At 46.1% G+C, this 18,693-nt stretch overlaps 1 protein-coding gene across 6 annotated transcripts in view; it reads right to left on the bottom strand.

The window, feature by feature from the left end:
• The window catches only part of LOC121294039 (NGFI-A-binding protein 1-like), a 47,774-nt gene extending 30,589 nt beyond the window's left edge, over positions 1–17,185 (bottom strand). For 2 of the 6 annotated variants that reach the window (XM_041217550.1, XM_041217555.1), the window contains exons 1-2: positions 17,017–17,185; positions 2,827–3,658 (exon numbers count right to left, since the gene is read on the bottom strand). In XM_041217550.1, the coding sequence (XP_041073484.1) occupies positions 2,827–3,621 (795 nt within the window). In that variant the 5' untranslated portion in view covers positions 3,622–3,658; positions 17,017–17,185. Of the gene's footprint in view, positions 1–2,826; positions 3,659–4,765; positions 4,857–10,502; positions 10,589–11,561; positions 11,782–17,016 lie in introns of those variants that run through there. The other 4 variants (XM_041217553.1, XM_041217552.1, XM_041217554.1 and 1 more) reach the window with 4 other exon arrangements.
• Between the last annotated feature and the right edge of the window lie 1,508 nt (positions 17,186–18,693).

Here is an 18,693-nt window from a genome sequence, read left to right as displayed (position 1 = left end):
AACAGGTCGGAATCAGAGGGGTGCAGATATCTCGGAGGGTTGTGGGGATGGGGGAGATTCCGGAGACAGGAAGGGGTGAGGCCTTGGAGGGGATTTGAAGAGACAAAGAATTTTAAAACTGATGCGTTGCTGGTTGGGAGCCAATGTAGGTTAATGAGCGTGGGAGTGATAGGCGAGTGGGATTTGGCAGCAGTTAGGACACGGGTAGCAAAGCTCTGGAAGAGCTCGGGTTTTCTTATTTAGTCTCTAGTTGGAGCTACCTGCAGCAGCAGCTCTCCAGCCCAGGGGAAAGAAATAAAAGAGCTTTTCACCTTCATCTTTGTACTCAGATGTGCTAGAGAGATGTCCTAAAACACTCAAAGACTCCAAATTAACTTGGAGAGTGGGGACGGGGGGGGGGGGTGGTGGAGAGAGAGAGAGAGAGCATCTGGCAGTTATGTAAGCAGCATTAGGTAGACTTTTTCTTCAACAACACCTCCCAAATCCACAACCTCTACCACATAGAAGGACAAGGACAGTTGCCACATGGGAACACCACCACCTCCAAGTTCCCGTCCAAATCACTCACCATCCTGACTTGGGAATTATATCAGCCATTCCTTCGCTGTCGCTGGATCAAAATCCTGGAACTCCCTTCCCAACAGCACTGTGGGTGTACCTACACCACACAGACTGCAGCGGCTCAAGAAGGGGGCTCACCACCAGCTTCTCAAGGGCAATTAGGGACAGGCAACAAATGCTGGCCTAACACCCCATGAACAAATACAATTAAAAAAATTCTTTGTGCAAGAGTCCAGTCAGTGAATGGCTATCAACTAATCGACTTAAGGGCCCTTGCAGTCTGTTCAGATATTGTCCTCTCTAGATGGAGAACACCAGATCGTCATTGAGGTTTGGAACTCTGGCTGATTCCTCCTGAGCCAAGGGCAGTTAAGGCCAATTGGAAAAGATGTATTTTGCCAGCTCACATCAGCTCCAACAACACAGACTACAGATCGAACCTGTAGCTGCTATAGCTTTCATCGCACGGTGTCCAGTAGTCGGACAAGTGATTGTTGGAAAGCTTGTAGCCATATCAGTATTAGAACCGAATTTGAGACTGGCTGAACACAATAAGATTGTTGTACAAGGTTTGCAAGTGTATGTCAAAATTTACAATAACCCAGCTACTAACAAAGACAGTGAACAATCTTTAAAGAAATGCATAGGAATGAGACAGAAACTCAACAACAACTTGCATTTCTATAGTATTTTTAACTGAGCAAAACATGGCACTTCACAGAGGTTTTACTGATTCGAATTTGACACCGAGCCACTAAGGTGGTATTAGGTGAAGTGGTTTTAAGGAGCATCTTAAAAGGTGGAGAGAATGGCAGAGAAGTTTAGGAAGGAAATTCCAGAGTTTAGGGCCTAGATAGCTGAAGCTACAGCCACCAATGGAGAGGTGACAGATATCAAATATGTACAAGAGGCCTGCATCGGAGGAGGGCTGAGATATCGGAGGGTGATAGGGCTAGAGGGGATTAGAGACAGGGTGAGGAAACTCGATAGTTCTCACTGAGGACAACGCCAGGTTGTTTGCTGCTGCTGAGCCAATTTTCCAGATCGGCCTGCAATTTGAAAATTGCAAAGACCTGGCAATCGAAACAGTTTCCTCACTGAGCAGCAATTCAACTCTCATTGTCCCTGGGCTTGCGATTCCCTGCGGCAATTAGACATTAGATCCTTAAAACTGGACAAACCAATGTGAAGACATCATCAGGCCAAAGGAACAGTTTACCTTACTCGGTATATAGGGCTGCTGTTACAGCAATACTCAATACTGAGAGAGGTTCTCCAGTGTTGTTGATGCCTGGTGCTTATACACCCTTTATAGGAGAGAAGGTTGAAACAGGAGACATGCAAAATGTAATTATAGCAACTATGCAGTGCAACGTATTTACACTGTGGAGGGAAGTACTTAAGTTCTCTTTGCTAAAGGTTCATTTTGGAACCCCCCCCCCCTTACATTTAATTGGCAGAGCATAGAAACCAAATCTACTGGTGACAGTTTGCACAGTGTGAATGTTCCCCACCATTTACACACACAGCACCATTTTCAGGCCAAAGAAGAACAAGCGTGGTCATGTATTGTGTCCAGTTCTGGATGCCGCACCTTAGGAAGGATAATAAGGCATTGGAGAGGGTGCAGAGAAGATTTTTTTTTAAATTATTATTCATTCATGGGATGTGGGCTTCACTGACTGGGCCAGCATTTATTGCCCATCCCTTGTTGCCCTTGAGAAGGTGGTGGGTGAGCTGCCCTCTCAAATCGCTGCAGTCTCTGTGGTGTAGGTACACCCACCGTGCTGTTAGGGAGGGAGTTCAATGATTTTGACCCAGCAACAATGAGAATGGTTCCAGGGATGAGGAACTTCAGTTATGTGGATAGATTGGAGAAGTTAGAGAAGAGAAGATTGAGAGGGGATGCGATAGGGGTGTTCAAAATCACGAGGGGTTTGAACAGAGTAGACAGGGAGAAGCTGTTCCCACTGGTGGAAGGGTCGAGAGCTGGAGGACACCAATTTAAGGTGGTTGGTAGAAGAATAAGAGGTGACATGAGGAAAAATGCTTTTACGCAGTGAGTGGTTAAGACCTTGTAGGCATAACCTGAGGTATGGCAGAAACCGATACAATCGGGGCTCTTGGAAGGGAATTGGATAACTATCTGAAGAAAAAGATTTGGAAGGTTACGGGGGAGAGATGAGCCGCGTTGATCTTACACACAGCTGGTACCGACACAGCCTTCTATGCTGCAACCATTCTATGACAAAACAATTACTGTACCTCATGCAACGTCAGGTTTTTTCCATCTTTTCGTTTGGAGTCAAATCTCCCATATATGGCGCTGAACTTCCGGATCTCCTCTTCCCGTTGTGGCTCCTGGTCACTCATCTCGAAGATGTGCCCTAGTGTTTTGGACATTTTCTTGTTGCTGATGAAGACGCACTCCAGCTCCTTGGGCTCCATCCTGGGCACCGTCTGGATGAGGCGCTCGGCGCAGGACCCAATGATCTGCACCACGTCTGGGGTCAAAGGCAGGGAGGGGCCATCTTTGGGGGGGGAGTGGGGCTCCTCCTTGGTCACCGTCATCACGTTGGAGATACTGGGCAGCGGGTGCCCGGCCGCCAACACTTCCGTCTGCGATGAGGTCTCCATCAGGCGGGAGGAGGCGTGGTTGTTAGCAATCTCCTGCCCAGCGGCCAGGCTCTGTACCAGGCGTGCCTGCTGCTCCTGGGTCGAGCCAATGGAGTTGGGGCTGGTCGCTGCGGTGTTCAGTTCCGAGATTTTGGCAATGGGAATGCTGCTCGCCGGAAGTTTGGTGAGGGGCTGGTTGAAGGCTGTGGGGTTGGTGATCCATTCCTGCAATGCCTTCTGCAGGCGCCGCACATGGAGCGGCTTACTGGACATCCCAACGAGGGCCATGATCTCCAGAAATTCCTCCTCCGCAGCATCACAGAGCTGCTGAACATCATCCCCTCCCTGCTGGATGAAAGCATCGTAATACACAAGAAGATTTGCCCGCTGTAGGACCCTATAGAGCTGGAGCTCCCCAAGGGTGGAGGGCTGTGAGGTGGTCATGGCCCCCTTTCTCTATGTCGAAACCAGTAAGTAGTCCCTAAAAAAACAAAAGGGAACAAATTTTCAGATCCTTAGCAAACTCAACGGGTAAAGAAAACATTAATCTTTCATTCTTAGAGCCTAGGGTTGAAGGTCAACCCAGGCTTATGATGACTTCTCTTCCCTGACAGCTTTTAGCTGGTTGATTTGTCAGTGGGTTTTTGAGCTTTGTCCTCATATCTTTTGGGAACCAAATCAAAAGTATAAAAATAAATTTCACTTCAGACTCTCGCCTACAACAACAACTTGCCTTTATATGGTGCCTTTAACATCATGAATCGGCCCTCACAGCAGCCTTATAAATCAAAATTAGACACCGAGGCACATAAGGAGATATTAGAGCAGAAAGCTGTTCAGAGAGGTAGCTTTTAAGGAGTGTCTTAAAGATGGGATGAGCGGTGGAGAGGCAAAGAAGTATAGACGGGGAATTCCAGAGCGTACGGCCCAGGCAGCTGAAGGCAGAGCCGCCAATAGTGGAGCAATCAAAATCGGGGGGGGGTGCTCAAGTGGCCAGAATTGGAGGAGCGCAGAGATCTCAGAGGGAGAAAATTATTTAACCTTCAGCACACAAAGTGTCACCCTCCGATCAATGGTAGCTCTCTCGCCTTGGAGGCAGGTCATGGGCCTGAGCCCCATTCCAGAGACTGTGGCACGTACATTTAGCTATCACGCCAAAGAGTGCTGCACTGTCAGAGGTGCCATCTTTCCAATGACTTGCTGAACCAACAATCTGCTCTCTCCAGTGGATGGAAAAGATCCCACAGCTCTTCTTGAAGAAGAGCAGAGGACTTTTTCAGATGTCCTGAACAACATTTATCCCTCAACCAAAGCACAATATCCGGGCATCCCAATGCTGATTGTGGAAGCTTGCTGTACACAAACTGGCTGTTGAATCTGCCTCCATTACAACGGTGAATACATTTTTACAGGTAGCACAGGCTGCCTTGGGAGGTTCTGAATGACAGGGCACATCTTCCTTGTTTCTAACAGTGAGTGGCAATAAAATGTACAGGAGAGGAAGCGACCACTGCAGTCCAACCAGCCAGAGCCTAAGTCGGTATAATATCACACCCACTACTATCCCCAACATTCCTCAGTCACTCACTCCATATTTGTCCAGGTCTCCCCTGAAGTTTACTGACATCATCCAATCCCGTTGCCTTCCTGGTGGATCTGCTGTGCTTAGTCTCCACTTTCTGTGCAAAGTAGTTATTTCAGAACTTGTCAGTTCAACTTCCCCATTTAAGCTCATGACGGAACAAAAACAGAAAACGTTGGGAAAACTCGGCCGGTCTGACAGCATCGGCGGAGAAAGAAAAAGTTAACGTTTCGAGTTTGTATGACCCTTCTTCAGAGCTCTGAAACACGGGCTCGAAATGTTAACTCTGTTTCTCTCTCTACAGAGGCTGTCAGACCTGCTGAGTTTCTCCAGCATTATCTGTTTTTGTTTCAGGTTTCCGGCATCTGCAGTATTTTGCCTTTAAGCTCGAGACGGGATTGACCGGCTGTACTTTAAAGTGAGAGAAACTGATGAAACAATAACTCTGAAACTGTCATGATTGCCTTTATCACATCAGCACTTTACTGCAGACTACAAGAAACTGTATTTTAAACTGAGAACTCCCACACTCCTTTAAGAGATTTTCAACTGAAATAAAAAGAAAGACTTGTATTTATATTGTGTTTTTCGCTACCGCTGGACATCTCAAAACGCTTTACAGCCAATTTCGAAATATAGTCACTGCTGTAATGTAAGAAACACAGCAGCCAATTTGCGCTGAGCAAACTCCCACAAACAGCAGTGAGACAACGACCAGATAATCCGTTTTGTTTGTGATGTTGATTGAGGGATAAACTTTGGCCAGGACACCAGCGGTAACTTCACTGCTCTTCTTTGAAATAGTGTCATGGGATCTTTTACATCCACCCGAGCAGGCAGGTGGGGCCTCAGCTTAACATCTCATCTGTAAGAAGGCACCTCTGACAGTGCAGCACTGCCTTGGTACTATACTGGAGCGTCAGGCTTGATTTTTGTGCTCAAGCCCTGGAGTGGGCCTTGAATCTGAAACCTTGGGTCTCAAAAGGCCTTAGTGATACCAACTGAGTCACAACTGACACTTGACATGATCACACTTCATTAGGGTAAGTCACTCAACATGAAGGAAGGTGTTGGCCAGGTATTTAAAAAGTTACAGGTACAAATCGCTTCTTGGCTATAAATGTGCCTACATGTCACATTTGCCCACTTTGCCGGCAAGTGAGCAAACACCAGAAGGATAAAAACGGAAAACGCTGGAAAAACTCAGCAGGTCTGGCAGCGTCTGTGGAGAGAGAAACAGAGTTAACGTTTCGAGTCCGAATGGCTCTTCTTCAGAGCTAAAGCAATTTATTGGTCAGTTATGCTGTGTAGTTTCAAACTCTAGTGCTATGACCAAATTTTAATACCATTGGTTCAGAACTTGCCAAGAATAAGCACAGGCAAAGAGCAAACATTCTTCCTTTAAAAATGCAAACAACAAAGCGTAAGTTCCAATTGTAGCCCAGATTGTGATCTTACTAAAAAGGAGGAAGTCATATAAGGGGGAATTAAGAAGTGGTATTTGCTGTGATGCAGCATCTTGGGTTGTCCCAAAGCACTTTGTAGCCAATGAGTTACTTTTGATGTGTTTTTGAACTGTTGTTTTTTTTTAAGTCAATGCAGTTCCTCCCTTTAACACCTCACGCTGACAACCTGACTGAGACCGGAAACTTCCGTGCAGAAACATCACAGCCACAAAGCCTCAGCCTATCCCCGAGGTACAAAGCGCAAATACATCAGTGATGAACTAAAAGTTTTATTTCCACTGTGGATTCGAACACATTTACACATTTCTGTTAGCTGTTGGTAACACCCCTGCCTTTGAGTCAGGAAGTTGAGGGTTCAAATCCCAACAGCAACTTATATTTATACAACACCTCTAACACAATAAAACGTCCCAAAGTGCTTCACAGTAGCATTATAACAAAGTATGACACAGCCACGAGGGGCAGGATTTCTAGGTTGGAATGCCGGAGCGATTGGCGGGCCTGGGAGCTGCTGGGAACGGAGCACCGACCGCGGTTCGATGCTGGCTGGTCAATTACTGGCCAATCGGTGTGAAGTGCACACTGAAACGGAGGGAGGGGTGGGTGGGTGGGTGAGTGGGTGCAGCACGAGCGCTGACGTTAAGCCCAGGCAAGCACTGAAGCACAGAGACTGCCTCATGGAGCTGAGACTTTAAAACCAATAAATAAAGATTTTAAAATCTGCAAAAAAAATGTCAACACATCACAATCAGTCACCTGACGAAAGTTCTGACCACATACATTTTTACTTTTTTCAATTTAATAATGAAAACCTCATCCCGCCCTTGGATGAGGTTTGTTGAAAAATGCAAAGGCCGCCTGGCAGATTCACCCGTCCACCCAGCCGTAAGGTTGGACGGACCACAAAAAAAATCGGAGATAATTACAACTTTCGTTCCCTCAGTTGGCCATTTAATTGTCGGAGGGCGCCCTCCCAAATTTTGTGCCCGCCCGCCAACCGAAATAGCACACCAGCGCGGGATGACCAGAAGCTTGGTCAAAGAGGCAGATTTTAAGAAGCGTCTTGAAGGGGGAAAGCGAGGTACGGTCGTAAGGCAAAGAGGAGGAAGAGAAGGAATTGCAGAGCTTGCAGCCAAGGCAGCTGAAGGCTAGGCCACCAGTGGCAATGCACAAGAGGACAGAATTAGAGACGTGCAGATATCTTGGAGGGTTGTGGAGCTGGAGAAGGTCACAGATGTAGGGAGGGACAAGGGCATGGAGGGATTTGAAAAGAAGGACGGGAATGTAAAAGTTAAGGCATTGCTTGAATGGGATCCGATGTAAATCAGCGAACAGGGGTAACAGGGGAACCAGACTCGCCACTAGTTAAGACTCAGGCAGCTGTGTCTCACTCCAGGATCTAAGCACAAAAATCGAGGCTGAAGCTACAGTGCCGTACTAAGGGACAGCTGCACTGGCAGAGGTGCTGTTTTCAGGTGAGATGTTTTCCCTCTCACGTGGATATAAAAGATCCCATGGCACTATTTTGAAGAAGAGCACAGGTGTTATCCCCAGTACCCTGCCCAATATTTATCCCTCAATCCACCTCACAAAAACAGATTATCTAGTCATTATCACATTGCTGTTTGTGGGAGCTTGCTATGTGCAAATTGGCTCCTACTTTTCCTAAATTACAACAATGACTGAACTTCAAAAGTACTTCACTGGCTACAAAATGCTTTGAGACGTCCAGCAGTCATAAAAGGTGCTATAGACGTGCTGGTCTTTCTTTTAGATGCTCAGTATCTAGGATGCAAGTGTTGGCATTGGGAACATTTTGAACATTGAAAGCAATTTGGCTACAGAAAAAAATAACCAACTTTCAGCCAGTGTACACTAACGTTGTGTGATGGTCTTTAGTTGATCACCTGAAATTGATACCACAACCTTTCACCTCCCGTGTCCAATAAACACCTGGATTAGCGCAGATTTGATCCAAATTATAATCATCAGTGTCTTGGTAACATTGTTTTTTTTTTATTCTTTCATGGGATGTGGGCGTCGTTGGCAAGGCCACCATTTGTTGCCCATCCCTAATTGCCCTTGAACTGAGTGGCTTGCTAGGCCATTTCGGAGGGCAGTTAAGAGTCAACCACGTTGCTGTGGGTCTGGAGTCACATGTAAGCCCCACCAGGTATCATTTTTAAAATTTACATAGAACTTACAACATAGGAACAGACCCAAGTGATCTGCGCTGCTGTTAATGCTCCACATGAGCCTCCTCCTACCCCAACCTCATTTTACCCTCTCACCATACCCTTCTGTTCCTTTCTCCCTTGTGTACTTATCCAGCTTCTCTTAATATGTGGAACATCAAACACAATGCAGCAATGTTAGGGTTACTTGTCTTAATATCTGCTTATCTGGCTTGGCATCAAACTTTGTCTCTTGACGCTCCTGTGAAGCGTCCTGGGATGTTTTACTACGCAACGCCACTACAGCAATGTAAGCTGTTGTTGAACCTTGCAATAAGAAATGAAAAGATGCAAGGGTGGTTTAAAGAGGTGAGTTCACATTTAGGAGTGGCGGAGATTTTGCAATGGTGAAGACACAAGATGAGCATCGAGCTGATATTCTGCATCCCATTTGGTTCCATAGCGTCAATCCCTCTGCCCCTGGCTCAGCTCATCCACTGCCGAAACCTTCACTCATGCCTTTCTTAACTCTAGGCTTGAGTATTTTAACACACATCTGGCCAGCCTCCCACATTCTATCCCTCATAAACTTGAGGTCATCCAAGACTCTGTTGCCTGTGTCCTAACTCACACTGAGGTCTGGATTTTCGTTCCCAAGGCAGAAGCGCGGAGTTGGGAAATTTCTCGGCTCACTGTACCCGACTCAAGAAAAAGTGCCTCAAATGGCGAGATCTTTGTTCCTGGGGTCTGCTGCCCCAATCTCCATGGCCCCAGCCATACCAATGCATGCCAACCAATGCCCCCCACTGACCCACCCCATGGCTTCTAACACCCTCCATTCCAACCCATGCCCCTTTCACTCATCCCCATGGCCCCGTTATAGCCCATATGCCAACCCATGCACTTCCATTCATCCCGTCACCCCTTTCAGTCCCTAAGCCAAGTTAGTGTTAACTCATGCCAATCATGCTCCCCACCCATCCCCATGGCCATTTATAGCCCCTATGCCAACCTAGTGCCAACTCATACCCCCCGCACATCACCCTTTGCCCATACACCCTCCATGCCAACTCACCCGGTATCCACCATAAGCAAACCTGAGGAGCCATGCTGTGATGGAATAAAGTTCTCAGTATCTATTAGAGATTTCACTACAGAATAAAAACACTGCCATTCATAAAAGTCCATTCAATGTATTGAAATCCCCTCAAGTAATTAATTGCTTCTAAAAACAAATACTTGTACTCATAAACCCAAGTCAAAAGCAGCTAATCCTTTAATAATCTCTTAGAGCTGTTAATCAAACTGTGAACTTACAGCCCCCCACTGTGACAATGATAGGTTGTGGAAAGCAGTCAAGCAATAATAATACAATAATGATAACCCTTAGGATTATGTCAACAAACAGCTATTGACATTGAAAGCACAGGTTGCCATTCAACTCACAGACACAGGCAGGCTGCTTTTTTTTCAAAATATAAAGGCTTTTAAATAACTTTGCAGAATGACTGTTCCTCAAATCTTATCCACTTTTACAAGTATTTCCGTCTACTCTAAAAAACTGTAACTTACACACTCCGGGATAAGGCCCTCACACTAGTGAAAATGGGGTCTGTTCAAAATTAGCAATGACTTCAAAAGGCCCAGCTAAGTTTGGGTTTTTCCACGTGTCAGGCATGTCCTGCCCCCATTTCCCTCTAAGTGAAAATAGGATCTGTTGGAAACGGGGGTGGGGTTTCTGGATCCGGGCCACTTTGGATAAGCCATGGAGTTGTCACAACTCTGCAAAAATCTAGGCCCGAGTCTTGTTCACACATCACCCCTGTACTCACTGACCTACATTGGCTCCCAGTCCAGCCACAACTCGATTTGAAAATTATCACCCTTGTTTTCAAACCCCTTCATAGCCTCCCCCTCCCTCTCCCTGCAATCTCCTCCAGCTCCACAATCCTCCGAGATATCTCCATTGCTCTAAATACAATCTCTTGAGCATTCTTGGTTTTAATTGCTCTACCATTGGTTGCCATACTATCAGCTGGCTGAGCCCTAAATTCTAGAATACCCTCCCTACACCTCTCACATTCCATGCTCCTTAAAACCTACCTCTTCGACCCAGCTTTTGGGTCATCAGTCCTGGAATCACCTTATATCGTTTGGTGTCCAAATTTTGCTCGATAACCCTCTTGTGAAGTGACTTGAGATGTTTTATCACAGTAATGGTGCTATATCGATGTTGTAAGTTGATATTGCTTGGTGCACTGCTCACATGTGCATATCTTAGAAAGCATCAAGAATCAGATTCTCAACCAGATAAAACAAGAGACAGCAGAAGACAAATATTGGCACTCAGATTCTGCTGGACACGAGCTCAGAGAATGAGGGAGGTTTTGGGGGGTGGGGGGGGGGTGGTGGAGAATGAAGAAGGAATAAAGTTGGGTGGGGGCGAATGGCAATGGAGATGGAAAATAAGCTGGTTGTTCTGTGGTAAATTGTACTGTTATATACATTCTGAAATATAATAAGCCTCTGTGGTCTACAGTACCAGGCACCCTCAAGGGTTTCTCTCCGCAGTAACCATTATTCAAGCAGCAGTCTGCACAGTGCCATCCATTATGGGTACTGCCACAGACAAAGCCAAGCCCGCACTCTCCATTAAAATCAGAGACAGGGGAATAAGAACATGTCAAGTAGTCATCTCACTAATACCGTCAACAGTAATCTCCAGCTCCAGCTATAGACTGTTGAGAGAGGGGCACTCCGATATAAATTGGCCTGTAATTTAAATTCCTCACATAGCTCACAAGAATTGACTGATGCAAGTGGTCTTGCAGCAGTAACCGTGTGTACAGGGAGCGATTGTTAATAGGAAGACCCTGACATTGCATCTCCATTGATGCTTTAAAGTAAGTAGCATCACTAATTTGATTCATTTCCTGTCCTATGATCACTAACCCATTGAGGAGAAGCAAGGGTGGTCATCCTGATCTTTTTCTCCTCCTCTCAGGCTAGGGTACATTTCTTTGGGCAACAGGAAGTCTCAAGTCACCAAAGAATCATAGAATAATACATCTCTATACAATAATTTAAATTTATATAGTGCCTTCAACATAATAAAACGCCCCAAGGTGCTCAGAGGAGCAATTATCAAACAAAATATCATACTGAACCACTTATGGAGATAATGAGCTGGATTCTTGCCAAGTCAAAATGTTCTGGGAGCCCTTTAAGAACGGCAGATGGGTCCCGGTTCCAGGATTCCCGACTCTGTTCCCAGGATTTCCGATTTTCACGACTGTCTTCCAAGGGTGCCGGCTGGTTTGTGTCGCAAGTCCCCACCCTGCACTCCTGTCCTGGCTGGCTCCATTATGGGGATACGCACATCCTGCAATTTTCATGGAGTCAGGCCAGCTTTTCAAAGAGTCATGGTGTCATGAACCATAGTCCGTGTGAGGGAGCTCAATAGGTCCTCCTCATGCCCCCATGCCAAGCTATGACCCCCCCATCCCCCAAACAACCCCTAAGGCCCCTCATGTCCCCCATGCCAAACTATGGCACATTCATGCCCATTCACTCACTATACACTGTATAGGACCAATGAACCTCTTAGTGCCAATGGAATGTGAAAAAAAAAGCTTCTAAAAAGTGTCATTCATTGATAAATTTCCTATTCCTAAAAAGCTCATTTTTACTACAGACAATAAATGTGTCAATCACCCAGACCCATAGACATAGGAGCAGAAATTAGGCCATTCGGCCCATCGAGTCTGCTCCAAAATTCAATCATGGCTGATAAGTTTCTCAACCCCATTCTCCCACCTTCTCCCCATAACCTTTGATCCCCTTACCAATCAAGAATCTTTAAAGTATTAATAGCAGAAAGTGCAAGCACTTGAATCCTCCTTATCTTGAGTAAATAAACATTGTGAAATTGACAACATAGATCAGAGAGCTAAAGCTGTTAATAAAGCAATGTTTTCCCTGGGGCTCGGGTATTTTAGTAAACTAATGGATGTCTGGGCTCTCAGGCCCAAGGAAAACATTGCTCCAGCTTTCTAATCTATGCTGTCAATTTCACAATGTTTATTTACACGAGATAATGAGGTATCAAGTGCTTGCAGTTTCTGCGATTACTAGAGAGTCTGAATTATTGCCACCTTTATTAGCATATAGCAAAAAGTTGATTTTAAGAAAGTTGGAAGTTATCAATGAATGACTGCGTTTTAAAAACTTTTTAAATTTCCTACTGTCGCAACAGGGTTCCTAGGTTATATATAGTGGGGGAATGGGCATGGAAATGCCATAGCTTGGCATGGGGGAATGAGGGGCCATAGGCAGTAGGCGGGGGTCATACCTTTGCATGAAGAGAATGGGTGGGGCATGGGAAGTGTGTTGAGGTGTGGGGGGGGGGGGGGGGGGGGGGTGAGGGTTGAGGGCTGGAGAGTCTTTCTGTTTTTATTATAACTGGGATGAAGTCCCACAGCACCAAGCTGGAACTTTTAAACAGCCCAGGCAGACCCACCTACAGCCTGCACCACCACCACCAGTGGTAGGGCAGGGGGAGATTACAGAGATAGGAAAGGACAAGGCCATGGAGGGATTTGAAAACAAGGACGAGAATTTTAAAATCAAGACACTGCTTGACCAGGAGCCAATGTAGGTCAGCGAGTACAGGGGTGATAGGGGAATGGACTTCGGTGCAAATTAAGACATGGGCAGCAGCAACCCATCCCCCCACCCCTTTCTACTCTAAGAATAAACTTATCTCTGCTGTCTAACTCCATGCTCACATCTCCTACAATTTCCTTCTCGAATCTGTAATGGAAATGTTTTTAATTAAATGTTCCTTTTTGTCTAAATTATAGTCGTCACGCACAAAGTTGCTGTTGGTCATGAGCTACCTGGGTTGAGTCGAAGAGACCAATTATATTGCCCCTATTCTCAGTCCAGGGCAACTTACATCAGAATGACCAACGCAGCCACAGGTTTGCAAAACCTAAGGCTATTCCGAAACAAATTGCATGGCACAACGCAACCCTATTATCAGGTAGGAATCATAATTAAGCGCTAGCCACCTAGGAAGTGATCTAAACTCGTGATAAAGCACTTTGCTGTGAAGGGAGAAAAGTTTGTATTTTTTGGGGCGTTTATTTCCTGCCGGAACTCTTTTTTTTAAAAAAAAGTGCTACAAATTAATCTCCCTTTCTTTACAGCGAGAGATTGGGCACTGGTGCCACTGAGTTTTATTTTACGCTCAGTTTTCCTTTCCTTGGATCTGACTGACTGATCTTTTACTGAAACTTAAGTTTTATTTTAAACTGGTGGAAATGATCAATTATATCAGTTCCTACATAACAGAAGCACTGCAAAAAAAAAGAGTAGAGGTTCAGAAGTAAAGTAGTTAAAGCACCTGCGGCAATCCACTTTGAAGCCTTTTCTGATAGGCCTCTCTGCCTCTTGGCTGTGAGTTCTTACTCACTGCCACCATCAAGGCCTTGGCTCTATTCCCACACAACACAATGACTTCACGAGCTTATATCAGTTGTAAACATTAGTGTTTAGATTGTTAGAAATACAGTACATGCATTTGAAATGGATGGGCAAGTCTATGAGGCCTGCCTGATACCATGAGCATTATGACTAAGTTCTTGTTTTCAACCTCAACAGCACCCCGACCCCCACCCCCACTGCTCCTCTCCCTCAGCCATGAAACCTCTGGGGAAGAGGCAAAAAAAAAAGAAGCGGAGAAAAAAAAATCTCCAGAAAATTTCTCTCTGACCTCCTTAGACGATCAAAAGCAGTCCAGGAAATCACGTGGGCCAACTAATTAGGAACCTGTACATTAACCGCAGTTTACAAGTCATTTATCATTTAATACTCAAACTGTATCAACGTAAGATTTAAGAGTTCCCCTATACCTAAGTAATTTTTTCCCCCAAAAATACACTTTATTCATCAAATTTGTAAAGGGACATTACAAAACAGTTCACGTGAAGTGTAATACAGTTAAGTTTTCTTTCAATACACGAGGTGCCTCACTACACTTACAATTACAGGTTATATTTACAAAGTACGTTCATGCCAAACATTTTCTGAGGAGTACAGCCTGAGGGGTTTTACACAATCTCCAGCCCCTGGGTGTAGTATGACGGAACGACCTGGGACAGTAGCCTTTCCCCATTTTATTCACTGCATAGATGAGGCATAGAGATAAAGATTTAATCTCCCACCTCGCCTGCTCAGGCTGGGCTCAACTGTGACTCCTGCCCTGGTTAAATTCCTCACTGACATTTACTCTTGAGGCAGACAAAGACCCGCTTGGAATGAGTTACAAGCGAGGGAAGAAAATTGACAAAATGTGAGATTTATTATCAAAAGGTGAGTTGAATTACAAATCTCTAAACATATGGAGCTTTATTTTTAAGAGGGATATAACCTATATATAGGTTATATATTTTTAACCAAAATGAGCATGGGTTCAACTCTATGACTTCGATAATAAAGTTCTTTTGGAGACACCCGAATTAATGTGGACCAGGGTGAATTCATTCCGTTGTAATTAGGAGGAATACATGGAACAAGTTAAGCTGGAGTGCAGTTCCACTGGCCCTGGCTTCTATCCCAATGCCAATTCTTCACATGCAAACTTTGACAGTGACTATGAGCAGGGCAATTGGACCTCAGCAACAGCCCACCACCTAATCAGCCAAGCCTGGTCCTGGCCTTGCCTGATGCCCCTAGCATGGCTCATTGGGTGGTGGCCAGGAATGATTCATCACCCGCCTCCCTAACCTAAGGCTGCTAAGACCAATTGTGGCACCTCTGCTATTGCCCCAGCAAATAACGCTTACACCACACAAGTGCCAGGCATTGACCATCTCCTCCAACAAGAGAGAATCTAACCATTTCCCCTTGACCTCCAACAGCATCATTGAAACCTCCATCATCAACATCCTGAGGGATTACCATCGACCAGAAACTAAACTGGACCAGCCAAATAAATACTGTGGCCACAAGAGCAGGTCACATGCTAGGAATCCTGTGGTGACTCACTCACCTCCTGATTCCCCAAAGCCTGTCCACCCTCTACAAGGTCTTAGCCAGGAGCATGATGGAATACTCTCCCCTTGCCTGGATTAGTGCAGCTCCAACAACGCTCAAGAAACTCAACAGCATCCAGGACAAGGCAGCCCGCTTGACCAACAGTGACAATGGGGCAGAAGCAGGCAAAGGAAATGATGTGCTTGGGTGTTTTAAGGCTCAGCTATTGGTCCAATAGGATACATGTACAGATACAGAAACTATCACAAAATATAAACGTCGCACAATATTCCATGCTACCAGGATGAATTAGCCATTACCCTCTGAATTAGCCGTTCAATTGTAAATTGTTTCAAGAAGGCCCACCACCGCTATCTCAATCAATTAGCAATGCAGCTTTGTCAGTGTCGTCTGCATCCAATGAGTCAAAAAGAAAGAAACTAATGATGCCATCAGCGACATAAATCGTTTTGCTAAATCACCATTTCTCAATGAAGAAGAGTCGTACAGACTCGAAATGTTAACTCTGTTTCTCTCTCCACAGACGTTGTCAGACCTGCCGAGTTTTTCCAGCATTTCCTGTTTTTATTTCACCATTTCCTGATATCTATCATGTACACAGGGAAAAGGGCTCACATTTCCCAATATGAGGAAATTAGAACCTGCTCGTTTTAATACACAACATCTCCCACAAACCAGGGTTACTTATTAAAAAAAAGACTTGCATTTATACAGCGCTTTTCACCATCACCAGACATCTCAAAGTGTTTAACAGCTAATAAAGTACATCTGAAATGTGGTCATTGTAATGTAGGAAACGCAGCAGCCAATTTGCACACAGAAAGCTCCCACAAACATCAGTGTGATAATGACCAGATAATCTGTTTTTGTGATGTTGATCGAGGGATAAATATTGGCCGGGACCCCAGGGATAACTCGCCTGCTCTTCTTCAGAACAGTTCAGCAGGGATCTCCTACATCCATCCAAGCATTCCGATGGGGCCTCGGTTTAACGTCTCATCCGAGAGACGGCACCTCCGCCAGTGCCGCACTCCCTCTGTACGGCACTGGAGTTAACAGTGTGGGGGAGGGTGGGGGGGGGGGGTAGAACGGCACTGAGGGAATGTGCCTCGCTCCTGCCTCCCTTCGCACTCGGCACCACCCCACCAACCCCACCCCCATGAACCCCAAAACTTGCCGGCAAATCAATGCCAAGAAATGAAAGACTGCTGTGTCAGAAGAGAGAGAGAAAAAATAATAAATAATTTTAACTGGGGAGGCCTGCAACTTCAGGTGGGGCCCACCAAATTAAATGGAGTGAGAGAGGAGACGTTGCTGCTTTAAATTGTGAGCACGCATGTCTCTCCGAGGAAGAGAAAGAAAGAAAGAGAGAGAGAGAGGGAGAGAGAGAAAGAGAAATGGGTGGAAGGATCTGGGATCAGAGCTCCCCTCCCTCCCCCATCCTACATATTTGGCATAGGGAATTAACGCACAGGGGTTGGAAGATTGTCCTTTTTTTTTTGTTTTTTTTTTTAAAAAGCCAAGTGGTTAAAGCTGGCACCCGGAGAGCGCTGCTTACCTGGAGTAGAGGCGGTGGATGGACGGACGGGCGCTTGTTCCGACTGTTGGCTTCAGAGTGAGAGGAGAGAGAGTGGGGGTGGTGGGGGGGAAGCCAGGCAGTGTGACCGAGCCTGGAGCAGGCAGCCTGGGGCAGAGGTGCTGGGGGTGTGGGGGTGGGGGTTTGTCAGGGAGCGAGGTGGTGGGGGTGGGGATGGTGATTTGCAGGAAGGGTCCACACCAACAAATATTGTGCCCCCCCCCCCCTTCCCCCCTCCTCCTCCTCCTCTCCCCAAAACCAATGCAACTGAGACCCCCTCCCAGAACCAAGCCACACAGCCACGGCTGCGAGTAATGGCGACAGATGCAGAGTAAATGTCTGCAAAGCGCTTCCCCACCCTGGTGCTGGCTCCCTCTGAGGGTGGGGAGCTGGGTCACACTGCAGGCGTTTAAGGTGGTCCATGGAAAAAAAAAGACAAGGAGAAAAATCCGAGCCTCCCACCCCAGCCTAATAATTAACTTCTTATTAACTTTAACCCCCCCCCACCCCCAACAAAAAAAACAGGAGCCAAGGTATCGGAACAAGTATCTCTTTCCCCTGGTTACTTTTGTTGCAATTTCACTCAGCTGTCCTGATATTGTAACATTTCCACACACCTTCCATTCCTCAAGGACAGACAGACTTTACAAGTTGTGTGTGTGTGGGGGGGGGGGGGTGATAATGTGTTGGTGGGTAATAATGTTGGGGGGCTTGATAATGTTTGGGGGGGGTGATAATGTGTTTGGGGGGGTGATAATGTGTTTGGGGGGGTGATAATGTGTTTGGGGGGGTAATAATGTTGGGGGGGGCTTGATAATGTTTGGGGTTAATAATGTTGAGGTGGTTGATAATGTGGGGGGGGTGATAATGTTTTGGGGGGAGGGGGGTGGTGATAATTGGGGTGGTTGATAATGTTGGGGGGGAGGGGGGGGTGGTGATAATGTTGGGGGGGGAGGGGGGGTGGTGATAATGTTGGGGGGGAGGGGGGGTGCTGATAATGTTGGGGGGGAGGGGGGTGCTGATAATGTTGGGGGGGAGGGGGGTGCTGATAATGTTGGGGGATGGTTGATAATGTTGGGGGGGTTGATAATGTTGAGGGGTGTGGTGATAATGTTGGGGGGAGGTCGGTGGTGTTGGGGGGGGGGGGCGGGTGGTGGTGGGGAGGAGAGGGAATTGGGGATTTTGCCCCTCATGGCATTAACCGGCCAGTTTTCAGTCTCCAGTAGTTATCGAGTTGCCCATTTTGGTCAAGCTGATGCTTGGGAAAGAGTTTATCAACCACACCTGGTTGAACTTTTTGTTTGGAATGCTTGCTGCCTGATATTTTTAGTTGCCAGTGCAAATTTTTTGGTTTTTTTCCCAACTATTTCCTTCGATGTTCTTGAGAGCTGGCACTGGTTTAAACTGGCAACCAACAACAATTTGCATTTACGTAGTACCTTCAATGTAGTAAAACGTCTAAGCCACTTCACAGGAGCGTTGTAAAACAAAATCTGACTGAGACACGAAGAGGTATTTGGACAGATGGTATATAGGTTTTATCTTGAAGGAGGAAAATGAGGTAGAACGGCAGGCGGTTTAGGGATGGAATTCCAGAGCTTAAGGTCCAGGCAGCTGGAGGTAAGCCCATTAATGGTGGAGATGCTCAAGAGGCTGGAA

The sequence above is a fragment of the Carcharodon carcharias genome, chromosome 23 (assembly GCF_017639515.1).
Source record: "Carcharodon carcharias isolate sCarCar2 chromosome 23, sCarCar2.pri, whole genome shotgun sequence".
Taxonomy (NCBI): domain Eukaryota; kingdom Metazoa; phylum Chordata; class Chondrichthyes; order Lamniformes; family Lamnidae; genus Carcharodon; species Carcharodon carcharias.
This window is presented reverse-complemented; position numbering and strand designations above follow the sequence as displayed.